Raw genomic sequence first — 18595 nt, 5'->3', positions numbered from 1 at the left:
ATATAGGTTTTAAAAAAATAAAATTGATTTTTGAAAGAATTATTTAATAACATGTTTAAGATATTTTAAAGAAAAGTTTTTCATTCTTGTTTAAAAACAATTGAATCTTGTTTCAAAAAATAAATATTTAAAATTAAAGGAAATTAAGAGTAGCATACTATGTGTACATTTACTTAATTTAATTTCCTCCTAAAATTGACCTTGACAAGGATAAGAACGGGTTTTTTTTTTTTTATTGAGCATGCACGGAGGATTACCCCCAGGAAAGTTGCCCTCCAGAATATTACCATTTGCATAATAATGCACGTAAATTTTCTATATTTATCGTATTTTTAACTGACAATCTCTCTTATAAATATATATGGATTTGATCATCTACGGAATTTGATAGTTATCGCATTTGTAGATAGATGTAAAATAAATACTCCTGCTAGTTTGCCAAATTATTGCCCAGACACTAGGTATTAGTGTAAAATAACCGTGGGGCCATTGGACAAGTTAAAATTCAAAGCTTCCACTACAAAGAACTACCAATAAAAATAAACCATACTTCAGGTCAACGCATTGTGCAGCATAAATTGTCAGCCTCAAGACAAATTTAAAAAATCCTCACGGCTTCAAGAACCATTAAGGATCCCTGTTAATGTCCATTTTTTTTTTTTTTTTTTTTTTTAACAATGGCATCTTTGACAGACGCTATAGTTGATAAATAGTTTTTTTGCTGATTGAAAAACGATCTACTGATCCTTAAATTAAGGAGTCCCGTCAGTTGGTGGGACATATTGATAAATGAACCATGGCATATATAGTATCATTTTGAGTAATTTTCCTAATGTAAATTTTCATTTGATGGCATTGTTCTGGGAGGCATTTTCCGATGGCAATCTTAAACAACCATTTTGAACAGTTTGATACAAAACATTAAATAATATTTTCTGCTAAATCTTTGAATTCCATTTATTTCTTGTTGATGAAATAAAATTGCATCCACTTAGAAACAAAACAAATAAACACATATTAGTTATGCGCAGAATTGGATCTTGATAAAAATTATAGTAAAAAGACTACTCTCCATTGCAGAAATGATAAATTAATTAGTAATTAAATGTATAAATTGGAAATCTCAAATTATTTGTACAATAAAATATTAAACAAATAAGTCAAATTGTGTCTGGGACAGTAGTACCTTTAACAAATTTGAGGAAGGCCGCGCAAACTAACAATAATCACTTTTTCTATAATTTTTTTTATTATTTCTGCATTCATTTATATTATATGAACTATTGATTTTTTTTCTTGTACTAATTAATACAATTTCAGCAAACTCACTCATTAAGGAGAAAATTACCTTGAAGCCATAGGGATCAGTTATAATATGTTTTTGAACTTTCTTTGAATTGATATATAATTCTTCTTTATTATTTATGTACTCTGGATAAAATAAGCGGTTGATCCCTTATCTATTTACTAAGTTTTCTTTTTGATACAGATTTTATATAGATGGACTTTCGGAGACTGGCTAGGCCACTCCATACCCTTAATGTGCTTCTTCTGGAGCAACAGATTTGTTGTTATGGTAGTATGTTTTGTGGCATTGTCATGCTGGAAGAACCATTACACGACCCATTACAATACTATGTCGTAAGGGAAGGAGTTTGTCTCCCAAGATTTTCCGTTACATGGCCCTTTCCATCCTTTCTTCGATGCAGTAAAATCGTCCTTTCCTCTTAGCAGAGAAACACCCTCAAAACTTAATGTGTCAACTTTCATGTATGGCGCTGGGGATGGTATTTTTGAGGTTATACCCAGTATTTTTCTTTACCCAAACACTTTTTTCTGTTCAAATAGCGTTTCTTACTTTTAAAATAAATCTTCCATTGAAATTGTAGACTTCCTTGACAGTCGCAAACTTACAAAATCACCAAGGGATCAAATACTTATTATTTTTACTGTATTTACACTTCTCCGTAAATATGTTTATTCGTCAGGGTATAACCCTGTTGAGTGAAATGAAAAGGAATCATTCATATTTGTTATCTATGACATAAATTATATTATATTATAATTAGCAAAAATACTTTGAAAAATCTAATTATTTATTCTTGAAACAATATTATTTTGTCTAATTGTCTTTCTCTATTTTGTAACTGTTAAAACTGAATCGTGTAACAAGAACAGTTCGAACATTTCTCAAATTACAGTTAAATGCAATTTGTAAAAAGTACTGATTGACATATTCTCTAAATGATTCAAACAGTAGCTGACATATGTTAGTACGTTGAGTTACTGAATCAAACTAGATCCGGATAATTGAGCCAATGGCAAAAAGTCTCTGCTACAATGTACTTAAAACATATTATTTTGTTCAAAAAGTAAAATGTTTATAATATTAATCTATTCTCGTTACTTTTTAGGAGTAATTGTCAACTTGCACCATCAAGGAGACGATGAATCATCCAATGGATATTGTGGAGTTATCAATATTGACTCTGTACAGCAAGTACTTGCTGCCCATTGGGCCATTGACGTCATCAATAACCAATCCTCCTCACAGGACATTGATATCGGTAGGTCTTATGATTTGGCAGATGTATGTGTATAGTTTATTTCCTTTTAACATACTTGAATATAAGAGTTGTTCGAGTATAAAATATTTTTTAATAAGCTTTAATTCCTAAGTAATTATTTTATATTAATAATAAGTTGATTGTTGTTCAAATTAATTGAATTAATGGATAGTTAATTTGAAATATCTGAGTCAAACAATTGTGTAATAAGGGTTCAATGACAAATACTCTATACGAAAGTTAAATTATAAAAACTTTTTTTAAATTAATGAGTTTGATTATAAAATTAATTGTAGAAGACATTAACTTTCCATAATAATATATTTTTGTAAGGTATCCTGGTACTATATTGGTAGCAGTATACTGACAGATTTAAAACAATATTCGAAAAGTAGTTGGAGCTTCCCTACGACATACAAAAATTGTCCTGCCAAGGACGTAAACCAACATATTTATCTTAATAAATATTATAAGATAAAAAAGGTTATCAAATTTTTGAGTAAACCCCCACCCCAATCAAAAAAATTCAGAGGATTAACCTGTAAGTGTCCTTAACAACATTTTTGTATCCAAAATTACCAAAATACCTCCACCCGTTTTGGTATTGGAGCCGATACGAAAATATTGGTATCGTTATGAGACTATTATATTATTGTTAAGCCCTATAAGTGGATCCAAGTATATACTTGCAGCCAGAATATAAATTTAATTACATTTGGGTGGGCAAAATTTAAAAAAATATATATTCGGCTCTTTATGTATTATTTAGGTATCTGTTTTTACCCAAGTATTGGTCGTAAATCTATGACTATTAACAGGTTATTTTGAACATTTCTCTCTTTGTATGAGTACTTATGTACAAGAGTTATTTTGTGACGTCATGATCTATCTTGATAACTCAGTAAGACATGCTTACGTCACGTTGCGTTATAAATTGATTGTTTTATGTGCTTTTAGTCATGACACATTTATCTGTTCAGGAACTCATTAAAATGTTGGGATAGATTATTAAATATTATATAGCTATAATATAATTCAATATTTCAAACATTCAGTTTTATTACATTTATATAGCATTTTGATGTTATAAGTAAATAGTAAACATATTAATTTGTTCCAATGACAGCTATTTTATTTAATATGTACAGCAAATTAATGATTTATTCCAAACCAATTAATTCTATTTGAATTTTGTAGAAAAAAACGTACATTTTATTGTAAATATTTTATTGGTTAAGATCAGGTTGTTATGTCAGTGATTTATTGACCTATTAATTTATTTTAATTGTACTTTTTATGGTCAGAACCAGTTATTTTCCTCAAAGTAACTGTCTTTAAGATAAGAAACACTTTTGAGGTGCAAATTTACCATGGTTATCACGTGCTTTGTTTGAGTAAAATCTGTTATAGAATTCATATCTTGGTTACCATTTAGATTGTCTATATATTTAAAAAAATCAAATATATGTAAGAGATGACAGAATTTTCTAGAGTTTTTCAAAATTAGAGAGATGGAAATAACTGTTTTAGAAATAAACTCCCTCATATATAGAAACTAATGTAACATTACATTTTTCTGCACTTTTAAAAGTTTTCTTTTATACACAATTGTATATAGGACACTCCAGTTTTGGAATTAATTCGGCTTAAGATTTTTTGTGATGTTATTCAGCTAGAATCTCAAGTTTTAAATAAGTTCATAAAAATAAAGAATAATACATACACACAAAGAAAATTAGTTATTAATTCAGATACAAACTTAAAACGGCACATGTGGATTACTTTAAGGTATTTACGGTGAGATTGAGTGGCTCCGATTTGAAAAATTGATATTGTGGTTCTAAATCAGTCATGTATACTATCATGATTGTAAATAGAGTACAATATAAATATCAGATGTGGTGTGAAGACGCCATATTGGGTGGAAATGTGTGAGTCTCATGCCAATTGTATGATACTTGATTGTACCGTATCTAGCTTAAAAAACTGATTTGATTAAAATACCTAGTTCTATCCTGAGTCCAAAGTTCATTCATCCCTGTGTCTACTCGGTTCCCGACAAATAATTATCTAAATCCATCCCTACACAATAAAATCCTTCACAAATCCCAAAAGAAATTTTAAAATCACTGAGTGAAAAGTCATGAGTCATTTTATTTATTTATTACATCATTTAATCACAATGATTTTTTTCTAGGTAATTTATTATTTTGACTTAATTATTATTTGACGAAATAGTAATTAAGTTTCCTTAGACATTTTTTATTACAATAAAAAATGTTTTTATTCAAATGATTTCCTTTCTGGCTTAATTATATGTCAGTGAACCTTTTTGAAAAAGGTTAAAAATCCCTCGACTAACTGTGGATTTTAATTACAAGGATTACTTGGAATATAACATATAAAATCATAGGTAAGGGAGACCAAAGACAGTTTTAAAATTAAACGAGACAACAAGCCCCCACTTTCTCGAGCATCAATAAAACTTTAGGCACAAAATTTGTATTGCAATTGCATACTTTACTGCAAATTTTTGTGATTAAAAAAATAAAAATTTGTTGCAACTTTTCTTCAAGATTTTTGATTAACATTATTTTCATAATAATCCAATCAGTTTGATATTTTTTTTATTATTGTAACTTATACTATTTGAATAATGAATTATTTTGCAATCAGTTACTTTATTGAAATTTATACTCATTTAGGAGAAATTTTAGATAATATAATTTTGTATACAAAAGGGGCAGGTACAACGAGAGCAACAATTTTCAACACATTTCTTCATTATTTTATTATTAAACTTTACACGTAGTATGTTTTTTAGCCAGAGCAGGACTCGTAAGAGTTTTTTTATAGTGAATTTCCACAATCAATAATACTGATCAATGAATTAAAATACAAATCTTATTATAATTGCTAAAATACATTGCAAATTTATAAATCAACATCACGAATAGTGTCTTTTTTTTTTTAAATGTATAACACAAATTTTATTTAGTTAACTGTTACTTTAAAGCCGTTGGGTATACTGTGACTATCACACTACCGGAAACTTGATTCATTTAAAAGGCAAATATACAAAATTGTTACAAGATAAAAATATTAAGCTGCCGATCATTATATAAACTGCAAACGCCCTGAGATTGCATGTGAATTATCTATTTTTAATTTATATTTTTAGTCTTAGAAAGTAGGTATCGAAATACTTTACTAATTTGGGTACAAGAACGGTACGAATATATTTGTATCATGACAACATTATTTGAAACCCTGACTGTCGTTGAAAACAATTGCAAGGGTTATTGTAGTTGTATTAAAATGCAATTTGCAGAAAATATTCACAAAAATTATATGTATACAAAGTTTGTTTAGTGTACAAGAATAGCCATTAGGGTCTAGGGTCAATACCCGACCTGACCTGAATTTTAAACAATAAATGGAAATTGAAAGTGTGTCCAACAATTAAAATTATTCCATGGAATCATTTTCTTGTAATATAAACTTTGGTTTGAGTTTGGACTTTTCACATTTCTGTCATAATTATTGATGATGGGATAATTAATCTGAATCCCAAATTGGAGAATCGGATGTTTTTTCTGGAATCGGGAAAATAATATTGAATTTGCTATTGCAATCGTTATTTATTAATATTTATTACAGGTATTGTGAACTATTTATTACTTTTCTCAGCTATGGAAAAAAATATTCTCCCCCCCTTTAGCCATTTTTGCATTTTACTAGATAATTTTATATTCAAAAATTTTTGAGAACAGCTTTTGATTTTTTTTTCCCCAAAAATTTAATATCTTGTGAAAAATTCATGCATCGGGAATTATTACTATAATTGCATTACTTTTGGTTTTTTTTTTGTAATCGTCCCATCACTATTAATTATCAATTGAAATCCTTTCAGTTTTTGATAATATCATGTTGTGACAATTGTATCTCAATGTTGTTACATTTTCCCTTTGTGATAGCTGTAATACCAATTACAGCAAACTGAATATCAAATTATAATACAACCTGACTATGCTGAACTGTAAATCGAAATCCATTTGTCTTCTCTCTGTATTTACTTATCTATATTCAAACCAGATTTGGGTAATTGAGTCAAAACCAAAAAGTGTAGCAACTCCCACAGTCTCCCCTACTTACAATATGATACCTCCAACATGAGAACATATCAATATTTATGTGATTATATGAAATGAAAGTTTGTTATCTTATCTTAATTTGAAGTATTATTAATGAACTTTCATTAGGTTGAATAACAATATTGTAATAAATTATTTGTAATGTACATATTTGAAGATGAGTTGTTAAAAAAAAAAAAAAGATTTTTTGTTTTTTGTTTTAAAGTACACACTTAAGATGATGAACTTTTCGTTATTTTTGTCTGATTAAAATCTTTCTTGATGAACATAACTCATTTCAAAAGGGAATTAATTGAAATTTTCATTCGTACGTGTACTTAAATACATGCTTCGATCATCGTTACTTGTGTAATGTATATGTGGTGTGTCAACATTTAAACAATCTTGAACAAATAATAGAAAATCCCAATATTGTTTGTTTCATTTATGCTGGGTGCAGCAAAATAGATTCCTTTTAATAATGCATTGCAACCCGGCAGTAGAAGTAATAAACGTGTGGGCATGGTTTCATTTCAGAGGTAGTTTTCTATAGTTTTTTTAGAAATACAGGCAGTTATTATTGAGCATTGTAGTAGGGAGAAAGTAAATATTTCTAAAAAATTGTTTGCCAGAATGTTTTCTTAAATTAAAGTCATTTTAATTTAGCTCCTAGGTTTTAATGAGAGTGATTTATGAAAATCAGTGACTTGCATAAAAATTTTATAATATAGAAAAAGGATTTTCTTCAATTTATTTCCATAAATTAAAAATTAGCAAAAGTCTTTTAACCTCAATAACTCCACAAATACTAAGTCTAAAGAGCTGAAATTAGTGCCATTAGATCTGGTCTTATACAATAATTCTAAATTAGTACTATTTGTTCAAATTAAGTAATCAAAAATGGATTTATTTTGGAAAAACCAGCGTAATAAAGACTTTTTTTTAAATCCACAATTACAAATTATTTTATGAACTAATGTCCTTAAGCATTAAATAAGATTATGCACTTTTTTGTAAGAAATTACTATCCCTTTGAAGCCTTTTATTAGAAAGTTATTTGAAAAGAAAAAATCACCGGGTAGTAGAAAACTAACGCTCGATTTATTCAGCGTATGGTCAATCGGAGACGTCATCTCTCCCATATGTTTTATAAAACTGTCTAAAACAAGATTAAAATTGTGTACTTTTATTTTGTTTTTAAATAGATCTTTATTTTATATTTAAAATTTTTGGTTGATGCACCTTGTACATGTAGCAGAATATATATATATATTTTTTTCTTCATATATTTGTGCCAAATATAAACATTGTATTCAAATTTCTGAGACAAATTAAGATATCTCACAAAGTTTAAAATCTACAGTTGATTTAAGATACCTTTAATTGTCCCGATATTCTCTTTTAAATAAAATTAAGGGGCACATATCTCTTAGCTCTTGATATAAGCAAAGAAAGCTGTTTTGATTAGAATTAATGGGCGTCTTAGTTGTAAAAGTACTTCATTTATTAAATTTTGTTATAAAATAGTTAGAGAATACTACGTATGTTCAATCACCTTAATCACTTGGAAGAGAAAACAATGAGCCTATGTTTTCATATCTACAGTGATTATGAAAATCCTCAATAAAGAGAGATAAACGTGGGTTGAATCATACTTACTCTGTCTCACAAGGAGCATTTCATGAGTTACACAATGTCTTTATATACATTCGACACCATACTACATATATCAATGACTCTTTTGTAATCATACCTCAAGTGTTGACACACTTTTATTATTAGAGATGTGAAAAGTGACGAAATCATCAGGAACTTAAGTTTAAAATAAACAATGTATGTTGGTAGCTTGAAAGTTGTTAGACCTCCTATTAATTAACTATGTCCCCTTTTTATTTAAATGCAGACGTATTAGTAAGTATACTAAAAGATTACAAAAAAAAATTGATTTGAAGGCGATTATTAACTTTATTTGATGTAACATTTTCTCTTAATTTCAGTCATGCCAATATTTTCAATATTTATTGAATGAAAACGGAGTAATTTGATATTTTCGACAGAGATTTCTTCTACTTCTTCTCCGTTACTTTTTTTTGTTTTGAATAATACAAATATGGCTAATGCTTGCTTTATTTAATTTCTTCAGATGATAGATGAATCTATTAATAATAATATTCAACATTCAAAATAAAATGTCTAAAAGGAAGCAAGAGTTTAATGCCTATTAGTTATTTTAATCTTCAAATAATTTTCTCTTGCCCTCATCTCCTACTGAGACTTAATTGGAGGGGCATGTAATCCGTATACCATACCTACTTATTAGTAAGTAAGGAGCTCACAAAGTGAGTTTTGTGTCATTCCTTATTGGTTGGGTCCATTCCAGTACTAGGACCAATCCTTAAGACTGTCGGGCCTTTCAGACTATCAGCACTAGAACTGATTTAAAGAAAGAAATAAAGTTCACTGACTTATTCAAGGACGAACTTTATAAGTTTTTGGTACTGAGCTGGTCCAGATCGACAGTGAACTGGACGGGAAAGAAGTCTTCAGCCAAAAATAAGCACTGAAACAATACTACTCAAAGCTAATAACCTTGTGGTGAAACAAAAACCTCTTGATCACTTTTTTGGGCAATGAAGTGGTCTACGCAACCCTTCTTTTTGTCCACTAGAGGTGTTGAAAGTTACTCTATAACTATTGACACAATATCCATGAATTTGCCCTTTTCAATTGATAAAAAAGTGAATTATGTGAAGGGAAGAAAAAATTGCATATGTCATTAGGGAACCCCATTAGATAACGTCCTCTGTTGCAATGTTATTAGGATAAGATTAGGTAACAAGAAACTCGGAAGGTAAACAGAGCAGATTTATAAAGTAAATCTGTTTCTTTCACTTTCTGGTGACGTCATTAGACGCATTTGTTCGGATCAGTGTAATACATAAAAACTGATTTAAAAAATTAGTTTTTTCTATATTATTTTATATTAATTAGTGATATGTTGACACCATCCGTTATGCTGGTAAATTTTCAGTAAGAACTGAAAATCGTTGCCGACTAACCTTGCTTTAATAAAATTTCTCTACAGTAACATAAAAAAGCGACATTGTCAAGCAGACAATTTCTTGTAGTCCTGGAATCTACACAAGCTGGCAAAGTGGTTTAAGCTACTTGGTATATCGCTTTAGGGCGTATTAATCTTCAAAAAAAGCAGGAATAATTATTAAGCTTACTAATATTTTATCAACCTAAAATTATTTTAATGTTTGCTTCGCACCAGTTTATATAATTTTCACATATTAGATCTGTGGTGTGGTTAGCCATACTATAAAACTATGAATGACTTTATTGTAATCACCACTCAATTATTTATATATTTTGTCTCTTTCAAGGAATACAATTTCATGATACATGCTCCACTGAGGAACTCATGGAAAAACACCTCTATCGAGTCATTAGCTCCTCACATCTTGGATCTGATAGCAAGCCGCCTCTTCTAGGTAGTACATATATCAATCAAACCATTATTGAAAAGGTATACAATCATCTTACATCCTTTTTTTCTCTATTCTTCATTAGGGATGATTGGTATTGGAGATTCATCGTCACTCTTTCAAACTGGAGGTGCTCTAAGTGCCTTTAACATACCTCTTGTAACTGTAGGTGATAAATACCCACGTAGAAAGCCAACAGGAGAACTTCAAACTAAATCAGTCGATGATAATGTCCTCACAACGGCCCCAGATGCTGCTGGTCAATCTAAGGCTCTTGCCAATGTCGTATTTAATTTAGAAATTGAGTCTCTTATTCTCATTTCTTCAAATCCAAGAGCCGTGCATACATTTTTGGCTGAGGCCAAGAGACTGGATATTCGGGTTTCAAATGTGTATGAATTCTCCTCCATGGACTTTTCTCCCAGTAAAATATCTGAGTTTTTGGCCGAAAAAGTACCGGTTAACACGACGACCACCGTGGTATTAATAGTGGAAGCTGGGGAAGCTGTTGGGCTAGCAGAAAGTCTTCGTCATTTCGAGGAAATTAAAGGAAGTATACGTTGGTTGGTGGGATCCATTGGATTAGATTTAAGGCATATTTCATCTTGGAAAATTGTTTTTGACGGAGGCATCTTTATTGAGCCACATATGCCTGAACTAGTGGAATTCAAAGAATATTTCATCAAGTCCTTACAGGTATGTCTTATTTTAAGAGCTTAAATGTTATCAACTATATTTTCCTATCATTCAGAACAAAGATCATCAACTATCTCGAGTTCTTCAGGAGTACAAAGAAGAAATGTTTAGTTGTGACGCCTCAAATCTTGCATTGAATCTGATGCCCTGTGATTCAGTTACGCCTCAAGACATTCATCTTCATTTTCAGCAAGATCCAAGGGTATCCTTTGTCGTGAAAGCTGTGTCTGCCTTCAGTGCTGCCTTTAAACTCACTATGATTAATAGATGTTCCAATACCTTCCTGGATGCTCGGGATGAGTGTGTCAGTAGTGTTTTGCAAAAATCTGATCTCCATAAGGACATATTAGATAATTTGAAAAAACTCTCTTTCACTTCAAAGAAATCCAAAAACAATGATGAAGAAACAGAGCATTATTTCTCAAGTAATGGACATCTCGTAGCAAATAAGCAGCTCATTTTTGCAATCCATGAACAGAAAAAGTCAATGACCCCAGTGAGTAAATAATATTTTTCAAAACAATCACCTATACTTAAATATGTTTTTTTAAGATTGGATGGTACTCTGAGGCTGGAGGGCTTCACATCGACCCCAATTATGTTTCTCCAACCATTCTTAAAAAATATGAAGATAAAATTGATCGATCTCCCTATGCTAGAGCTATCACCGACATCGATAGAACTGAAACTCCACCTTCACTCTCAATTGATAAAAGTCTGAATGAGTCCATACGATCACAGAATGAAGATGGGAAATCCAACATTATGCTCAGCTACACATCTTTTTTAGGTAGAACATGGTCACTTGCAGTTCTTTCTGCAGGGTCCATTGGTATCTGCATTGCTCTATGGATGCTCATCTATGTGACCATCAAAATTTTCGATCGAACCCTCAATGGGAATCAAACTATGGGGATTCTTCTATTAATTAGTGTTGTCGGACTCTTTTTATCCGTGGCTCCTTGGCTCATTCCTCCTGATCCTACAAATTGCTATGCTCGACACATATTTCATCCTATTTTTGCAGTGATTTGTTTTGGTATACTTTTGGTGAAGTCCATGCAGCTCCGGTCGCTTATCAATGTGGGTCACGGAGGTTCCATTCCGCAAGTGAATCAAATTTTATCCCTAATATTCATGGTAGCTGTGCAAATAGTGATCACTGTGGAATGGTACATGTCTCTGGACAGTCCAATGGATGTTGTTCTGGAGGAGGAATATCCTGTCTGCTCAAACGTAAGCAAAAAACGCTTTCTTCTACTTCATTTATATCCTTGTATTCTCCTCATCCTGGCATTTCTTTATGGTGTCTCTGTTATCAAAATCCGCCATAATTATAATGAGGGAAAGTGGATTACCTGTGCTACCGTGTTTATTATTCCTGTGTTTGCTGTTTGGGCCATAGTGTACTATTTTGCACCTGTAGAGTTTCAGGATCCAAGTGTGGGGATCTCAGTGACAACCATTGCAGTCATCCTACTTGTATCCATATTTGTGCCAAAGATGAACACCATCAATAAAAAAAGCAGCGTTTTTAGAAAATTAAAAAGATCTGGATCGGACACGACTGTTTACACGGCATTCAGTGGGGACTATCTTCATCCTCCAGAGGCACCAGGAATTCGCAAAATTCCCATCGTCGCCTCAAGCAGTAGTGGAAGTCCCATCCTTAAAACGACATCTGTTCCTCAACGTCCTTTCTATCCTCCACCACATATGAAAGCCCCTCATTACATGTACCACCATCATCATCATCATCATCATGGCCATCATCGACATCACCATAACCATCCCCCCTACCGGCGCATTAGTCATCCCTATCCTCAAAGACCTTCTAGAATCCGTTTTAATGGACTCAATTATGTGAACACAAGCAGTTCTGGCTCGTCATCACGAATGGCTTCTTCGTATCGCGACTGGAAGCAGCATCAGCACTATCATCGTCATCATGACCCTCACCCTCGTGAAATGTGTATTCATGAGGATCCTCCTTTGATAAAAGACATGACCCAGAGTGAAGAAGAAGAAGAGGATGCTGCATCCTCGGGGGAGACTCGCGTTGTAGGTAATGAGGTGACTATTATTGAGGGCGAGCCCTCAAGAATCTTAGACACCAGTGGAAGTTTGAAAAAATTTACAGCTGCCAATACTCAGGCCAATAGTGGCACTAAAAATGCACATTTTGTAGAAACTATAAATAATAAAAACACTAGATTCAGTAATAATATCCCAAGTAATGGGATCCTTCAAAATAATAAACCATCTCTAAAGGTACAGACTCAGCGGCCTCTACCCCATCCTCATCCCAATCACATTTACCATCATCATCACCATAATGGTAGGTCACGCCATTACATACACGATCATCCTCATAACCATCACAACCATCGTAGTCATAGTCCAACAGATGGAATGATCCTTACGCCTTCTGGTCTCTACCATTATTGAACTTTTTAGCTAATATTATATATATAATTGTTTTTTTTGGGAGGGTTTTTTACTCTTCCCTTGTTTTTAAATTCTTTATTTTGTTATATCAAGGAATTCTCTTTACGTGGAGCCGTGCCCTCTTTTATTCCCTTCTTTGTTTTTGACCATACTAAGTCTTATTTTTTCTAATAGTATAATAATTATGAAATGAAAAAGAAAGTCAAATTAAAACAATCGTGTCACAAATGTTTTAAAGAACTGAAGTAACTATATAAATATATATATATAAGTTTCTTTTCTTCAACGATCAAGTGTCCCATAAATGAAATGGTCTTAAGATGCATTTATTTTGTATGAGCCATTTAAATTTCTGATTACTCTCAATTAATGCTAATGAACCATTTTTTTTCGATTTTCAAAGACTCACTGTGCTTTTTTATGTTAGTGTGTTTTCAATCATAGAGAAACCCTGGTACGGTTATTTTGCATTATGTATTTGGAAATTTATTGTACCATAGTCTAAACAATATTCTATAAAAATCTATAAGCTTGAGTATAATCTAAAACGACAATTATATATGCTAGACTGTGTAATATGTAGGAAATTTAAATGCCTCAAGATCAGGCATGTAATATGTTTGAAAGTTAAGGATGCAGGTATTTGATAAAAATTGGGGACTAAAGTGGTTCTTTTCTTTAACTTCCTAGGTCCAAGTGTTGTTTTTTTGTTACCCCAACACACACAGCCAAAAGAAAATTAGTCCATTCTTCGGCCTATATTTATCAGATGACGTTTATTTTGTTTTTAAAATGAAACTTTTGTAAAGCCTTACTAAGGGCTTTTGAGAAAAATATCAATCTAATGACCCTTTTGTAAAAAAAGGTCACTCTTATTTCAAAAAAGATAGAGGTACATAATTATTTTTTTTCTTGCCCCTGTTCCCTATAAACTTGACTTTTAACTTGAACTAATGAGAATAACAGCTCTTAGGCCTTACTTAATGGTGAATGTCGTACCCTAGGTCAAAAAAATGGAAAAGATGAAAGACCGTATGTGTTCTATGTATAGTGTTCCTGGGTTATATGTATCCCATAAATAGACACAACCTTATATTTATTCAATCACATTTGTATACAGTCTGCCCTCTATAATATTTTTATGTATTTCCAATGGTTATCTTTTTTATAGACAATATATTTATGTAACAATTTAATCATCAATATATTGCGTATGTACCTATAATTAATTATATAAAATGTTTTAGAAATCTGTCAAAATACATACTATATTCCTATAATATTCTGTAGTTTGAATGTGCATGGAAATGAAATTATTGTTTTGATTCACCTCTCCAATCCAAATAAGGTAACAAAGGCGGCAGATCACAGGGGAATTTCATCTCTCCTACTATGAGAGTTGTTGATTTGTTTGTTTGTTTTTTACAGAGGAACATCAATATATACTGAGGCCTTATTTTTTATTCTGCACTTAATATTTTAGGTTTTAAATATCCTCCTTTTTTTTTTAATTTTTGACCAAAGCTCACACAATCATATTTATCGCTGAACATTTGTAACTGCACCGTTTAAAATACCTATTGTGGTTCGACACTTAAGAGTCCAGGATAATCAGACTAGTTACTTAATTTACAAAGCTAAACATTATAAAAAAAATACCCAAAACAAATTTAAATACTAAATAATAATTTAAAAATGGCAAATTAAAATAATTTAAAAAAAAAAAAAAAGCACTATACCGTCGATGCAGCTATATAATATCAGTATACGTCGTAAATTGAATAAAAACGCAACAAAAACAAAACGAATTAAAAACAGAAGAGAGAATTTAAACAAAGGCCAAATCTAATTGTACATATACACTTGAATATAAAATTTAAAAGGTTTTTGAGAAAGTAAAATTTGCTGACTTGTGTTATTAGGATTATTAAGATATAGGCCATTTTATTATTTCTATGAAGTAATTTTGTCTATCATACACAATTGCATAGTTACTTTTATAATAAAAGATTATTCATGATATTATAAACGTAATACAGTATCGAGTAAAATACTATGTAGGATTTTCATATTATATATTTGGTTAAAAAATTATGGAAAGATAATAACACAATGATTATAAAACTTAAGAATACGTAAGAGATTAATAGCAGTTGATATGATTGACTTATTTGGCTAACTGCCCAATGATTTCTGGCCCTTTTTCTGTTCCTTTTTGGATGAAAAGTTGCATAATTTAATATAGGTATCGACGTGTTTAGGTCTTCCTTTCTACTTCTTTTCATGAAAGAAATATCGGGAGAATCAATAGCGATGATTACAACGTGATGAATGAACGAACATTAAAGTCTTTGTCATGTTTACATTAAGAAACTCATATTAAAAGAGTATTGTTAATGTGAGTTCATTTGATGTGAGATAGACCTTTCCTTGTCTAAATTAGAAATCCGATGTGTCATTCAACCTCCTTACGCACCCTTAAATTATATTATTATTAAATGCCCTTAAGACAGAGGTGCATATTCTCTGAGTTACTCAAATTGTTTACATTGAAAGGTAAAACAGAGTGCTATTGATGATGAAGAAGAGACTAACTCCTATCGAACACAATATCTTCATTCTTTATTTTAGTAGGTAACTAGTAGTGATGTCACGGATTCCAGGTCTGAACTAGTGTTTTTTTTTTTTAATATAGTGGGTGAGGGGAACTTACTTGTACTAAAAACCGTGATGGAAAAATTAGTCATCTAAGCGGCTTGGGTTAGGCACCTGAGAGGTGGCAAAATAAATAAGAATACTAGTTAATTCAATTACTAGGGACAATTTATGGAGGTTGCGTGTTTTATTTATAAATATTATTCAGAGTGCCTCCTATGGTGGACATTAATATATCTTTCCTTCTTCTCTTTTTTATTGTTCTTTTAATATGACACGCTTTGATTGAAATACACTGGCTCGTCGCTACATTATAATACGTTAGATCAAGTAGTCAATCAATTTTAACTTACTAAGCCAACACTCCAAATGAGTCCTCGGCAGATAAACCTTATTTCATTAACATAGATATCATTTAATACTTGTAATCAAAAGTATTCTCGTGGACATCTAGTTTGGAAAAGAATGTGATCACTTAGGCATCGTTTCGCCAATTGGCTTATACCATCGGTTAGCAATAACTGACTATTATACATTTTGTCTGAATAACCAGCAGATATACTATTGGCGAATATAAAGTATCACAAACGCCAAGAAGCATTTGTCTTTCATATAATCACCTATCAAGCGCCTTTATTTAAGGAGGAGGACTTGCCGCCTCTCACCACTAGTGTTAAACCATTTAAATTGGTATTATATTTTAGTTTTTATTGAAACCTGATCTTTCAGAGTCATTATGTCATACAAAATAAACCTGCCAATGACGTGATCCCGTCTATTTCCGATAATCTCTTATCCATCCCAAACAAAAGCCAAATGAATATTGTCATTTATAAGTATATATCAACAAATATCTTGTAAATGGTTTTTTTTTTTTAAATATATTTAGCTGACAATGTATCGATGTACCTAAGTCCATTATGCTACCACAACTAAAAGTATTGACATCGTCTCGATACGAATAGCTGAACTAAAAAAAGAATTTAGCACGAACCGTCTTACAAAATACGTAAAATAACCTGTTCTAGCACGATGGAGTCGGTTGTGTACTTTAATTCATTATTTATTGGGTGCCCCCTTACCTTCTGAAAAAAACAGGAAACCCCTCAAATACCCTTTAGTCAGTGATAGCTCTTTCTTTTTTCTGCTCTAAGCCAAAGAAATTTACCTCCTAAAATGAGACATAAATAACAAATTGACAAAATATTTTTGCCGCCCATCTAAGTATCCAGTCATAGGTGACCGGCTGACTCACCTATAAAAAGATGGATAGGTTACCTCTTCCTTTTTTTTCGTCTCTTGTATTACATTGAGGAATACTATTTTTACTAAAAAATGGGAAAGAAAGAATATTATCTCTACCCTCATAAAAGAACCGTATCATATGCACTAAAATTTAGATAATGATTACGGCGTTACCCCAGGAAACACAAAAATATACACATTATTTCTTTCTACTTTTTTACCCGAATCCGTATTCTGAACGTTGATTGGTTAGATTAGAATGTTGAGCAGGAAACAATTCTTAGCAATGATTGAATAAGAAATTCATAGTTATGAAGAATTGCCTCAGAATTGGCTAAGTACGAACTGATTTTGGGCCTATTTTTATTGTCTTTTTGTATGAAATGTTACATGGTAATATAAACATAACAACGCGTGATATGTTTGAATCGAAAACGGTTCGATCAAATAACTGTGTATAACCCGGAACCGCAATTTAAAGATCCGTTACATCACTAATACCTCTACTTTAAGTAGTAGAAATATTTATCTTGAGTTGTGTCCATAAACTCTATTAAAATATTAAGAGGAGGGGGGAGGGGGAGTAAAGCAAATAGGTGGGAGGAGTAAATCTTTATCCTCATAAATCATGAAGACATTTCATCACATCCTACATCATTTTAAGTATTTCTGTTAAATATATAAAACATACTTATTTATAAAATACAGAGGTAAGTAAGAGGTTGCGTCGCTTGGAAAAGTTCCGTGTATTAAAATATAATTTACTTATTAATAAATAAGAAATATTTATGCAGAAAAGGCACTTTAATTTAGACTCATATAGGCTACAATAGAAAGTAAATGGGCTGATAAGGGTATCTCAAAAAGAATTTTAGAGGTCATTTAAAGGCCATGTTGATGTCCAAGGAGACATGTTGAAAAAGTAAATGTGTTCTATTGTGATATATTATATTACGGTGTTACCACATATCTAGAAAAGTTTACATTGTATATAATGACATTTCTTTTTTTACTTTTATCAATGTTTTGAACATTGACCTGTTGAATTTAAATTAGATCTTGTGAAGCTGTGAGCAATTGCCAACAATTAATGATTAATTATTCGACAGTTGGAAAGAATTGTGTTATTAACAACTGATTTTTAGATACTTTGCTATATATTTCTGATGGGAAGGTTGTGAGATACAATAAGTAGCAAAGTGAGAAAGGAATACACAGTGGTGACAAGATTGGCATATGACAGAGCACAGACTTTAGCTGACAGAAAGGGTTTATAATATTATGAGGGTTTTTTTCTTATATCAACAGGTTTAGAACTTCAGTGATCGGCAATCCAACTAGGAAATTATTTTCATCTATG

At 31.3% G+C, this 18595-nt stretch overlaps 1 protein-coding gene across 1 annotated transcript in view; it reads left to right on the top strand.

Moving 5' to 3' along the window:
- LOC121115660 (metabotropic glutamate receptor 3) overlaps positions 1-13476 on the top strand; it is a 67004-nt gene extending 53528 nt beyond the window's left edge. Inside the window, exons 3-7 of the mRNA XM_040709758.2 lie at positions 2415-2567; positions 10090-10197; positions 10277-10887; positions 10943-11383; positions 11440-13476. Coding sequence (XP_040565692.1) covers positions 2415-2567; positions 10090-10197; positions 10277-10887; positions 10943-11383; positions 11440-13335 — 3209 coding nt within the window. The 3' untranslated portion in view covers positions 13336-13476. The remainder of the gene's footprint in view (positions 1-2414; positions 2568-10089; positions 10198-10276; positions 10888-10942; positions 11384-11439) is intronic.
- The last annotated feature ends 5119 nt before the right edge of the window (positions 13477-18595 follow it).

Source organism: Lepeophtheirus salmonis, chromosome 4 (assembly GCF_016086655.4).
Source record: "Lepeophtheirus salmonis chromosome 4, UVic_Lsal_1.4, whole genome shotgun sequence".
Taxonomy (NCBI): Eukaryota; Metazoa; Arthropoda; class Copepoda; order Siphonostomatoida; family Caligidae; genus Lepeophtheirus; species Lepeophtheirus salmonis.
The sequence above is the reverse complement of the archived record's forward strand: the minus strand, read 5'-3'. Positions and strand labels throughout refer to the sequence as shown.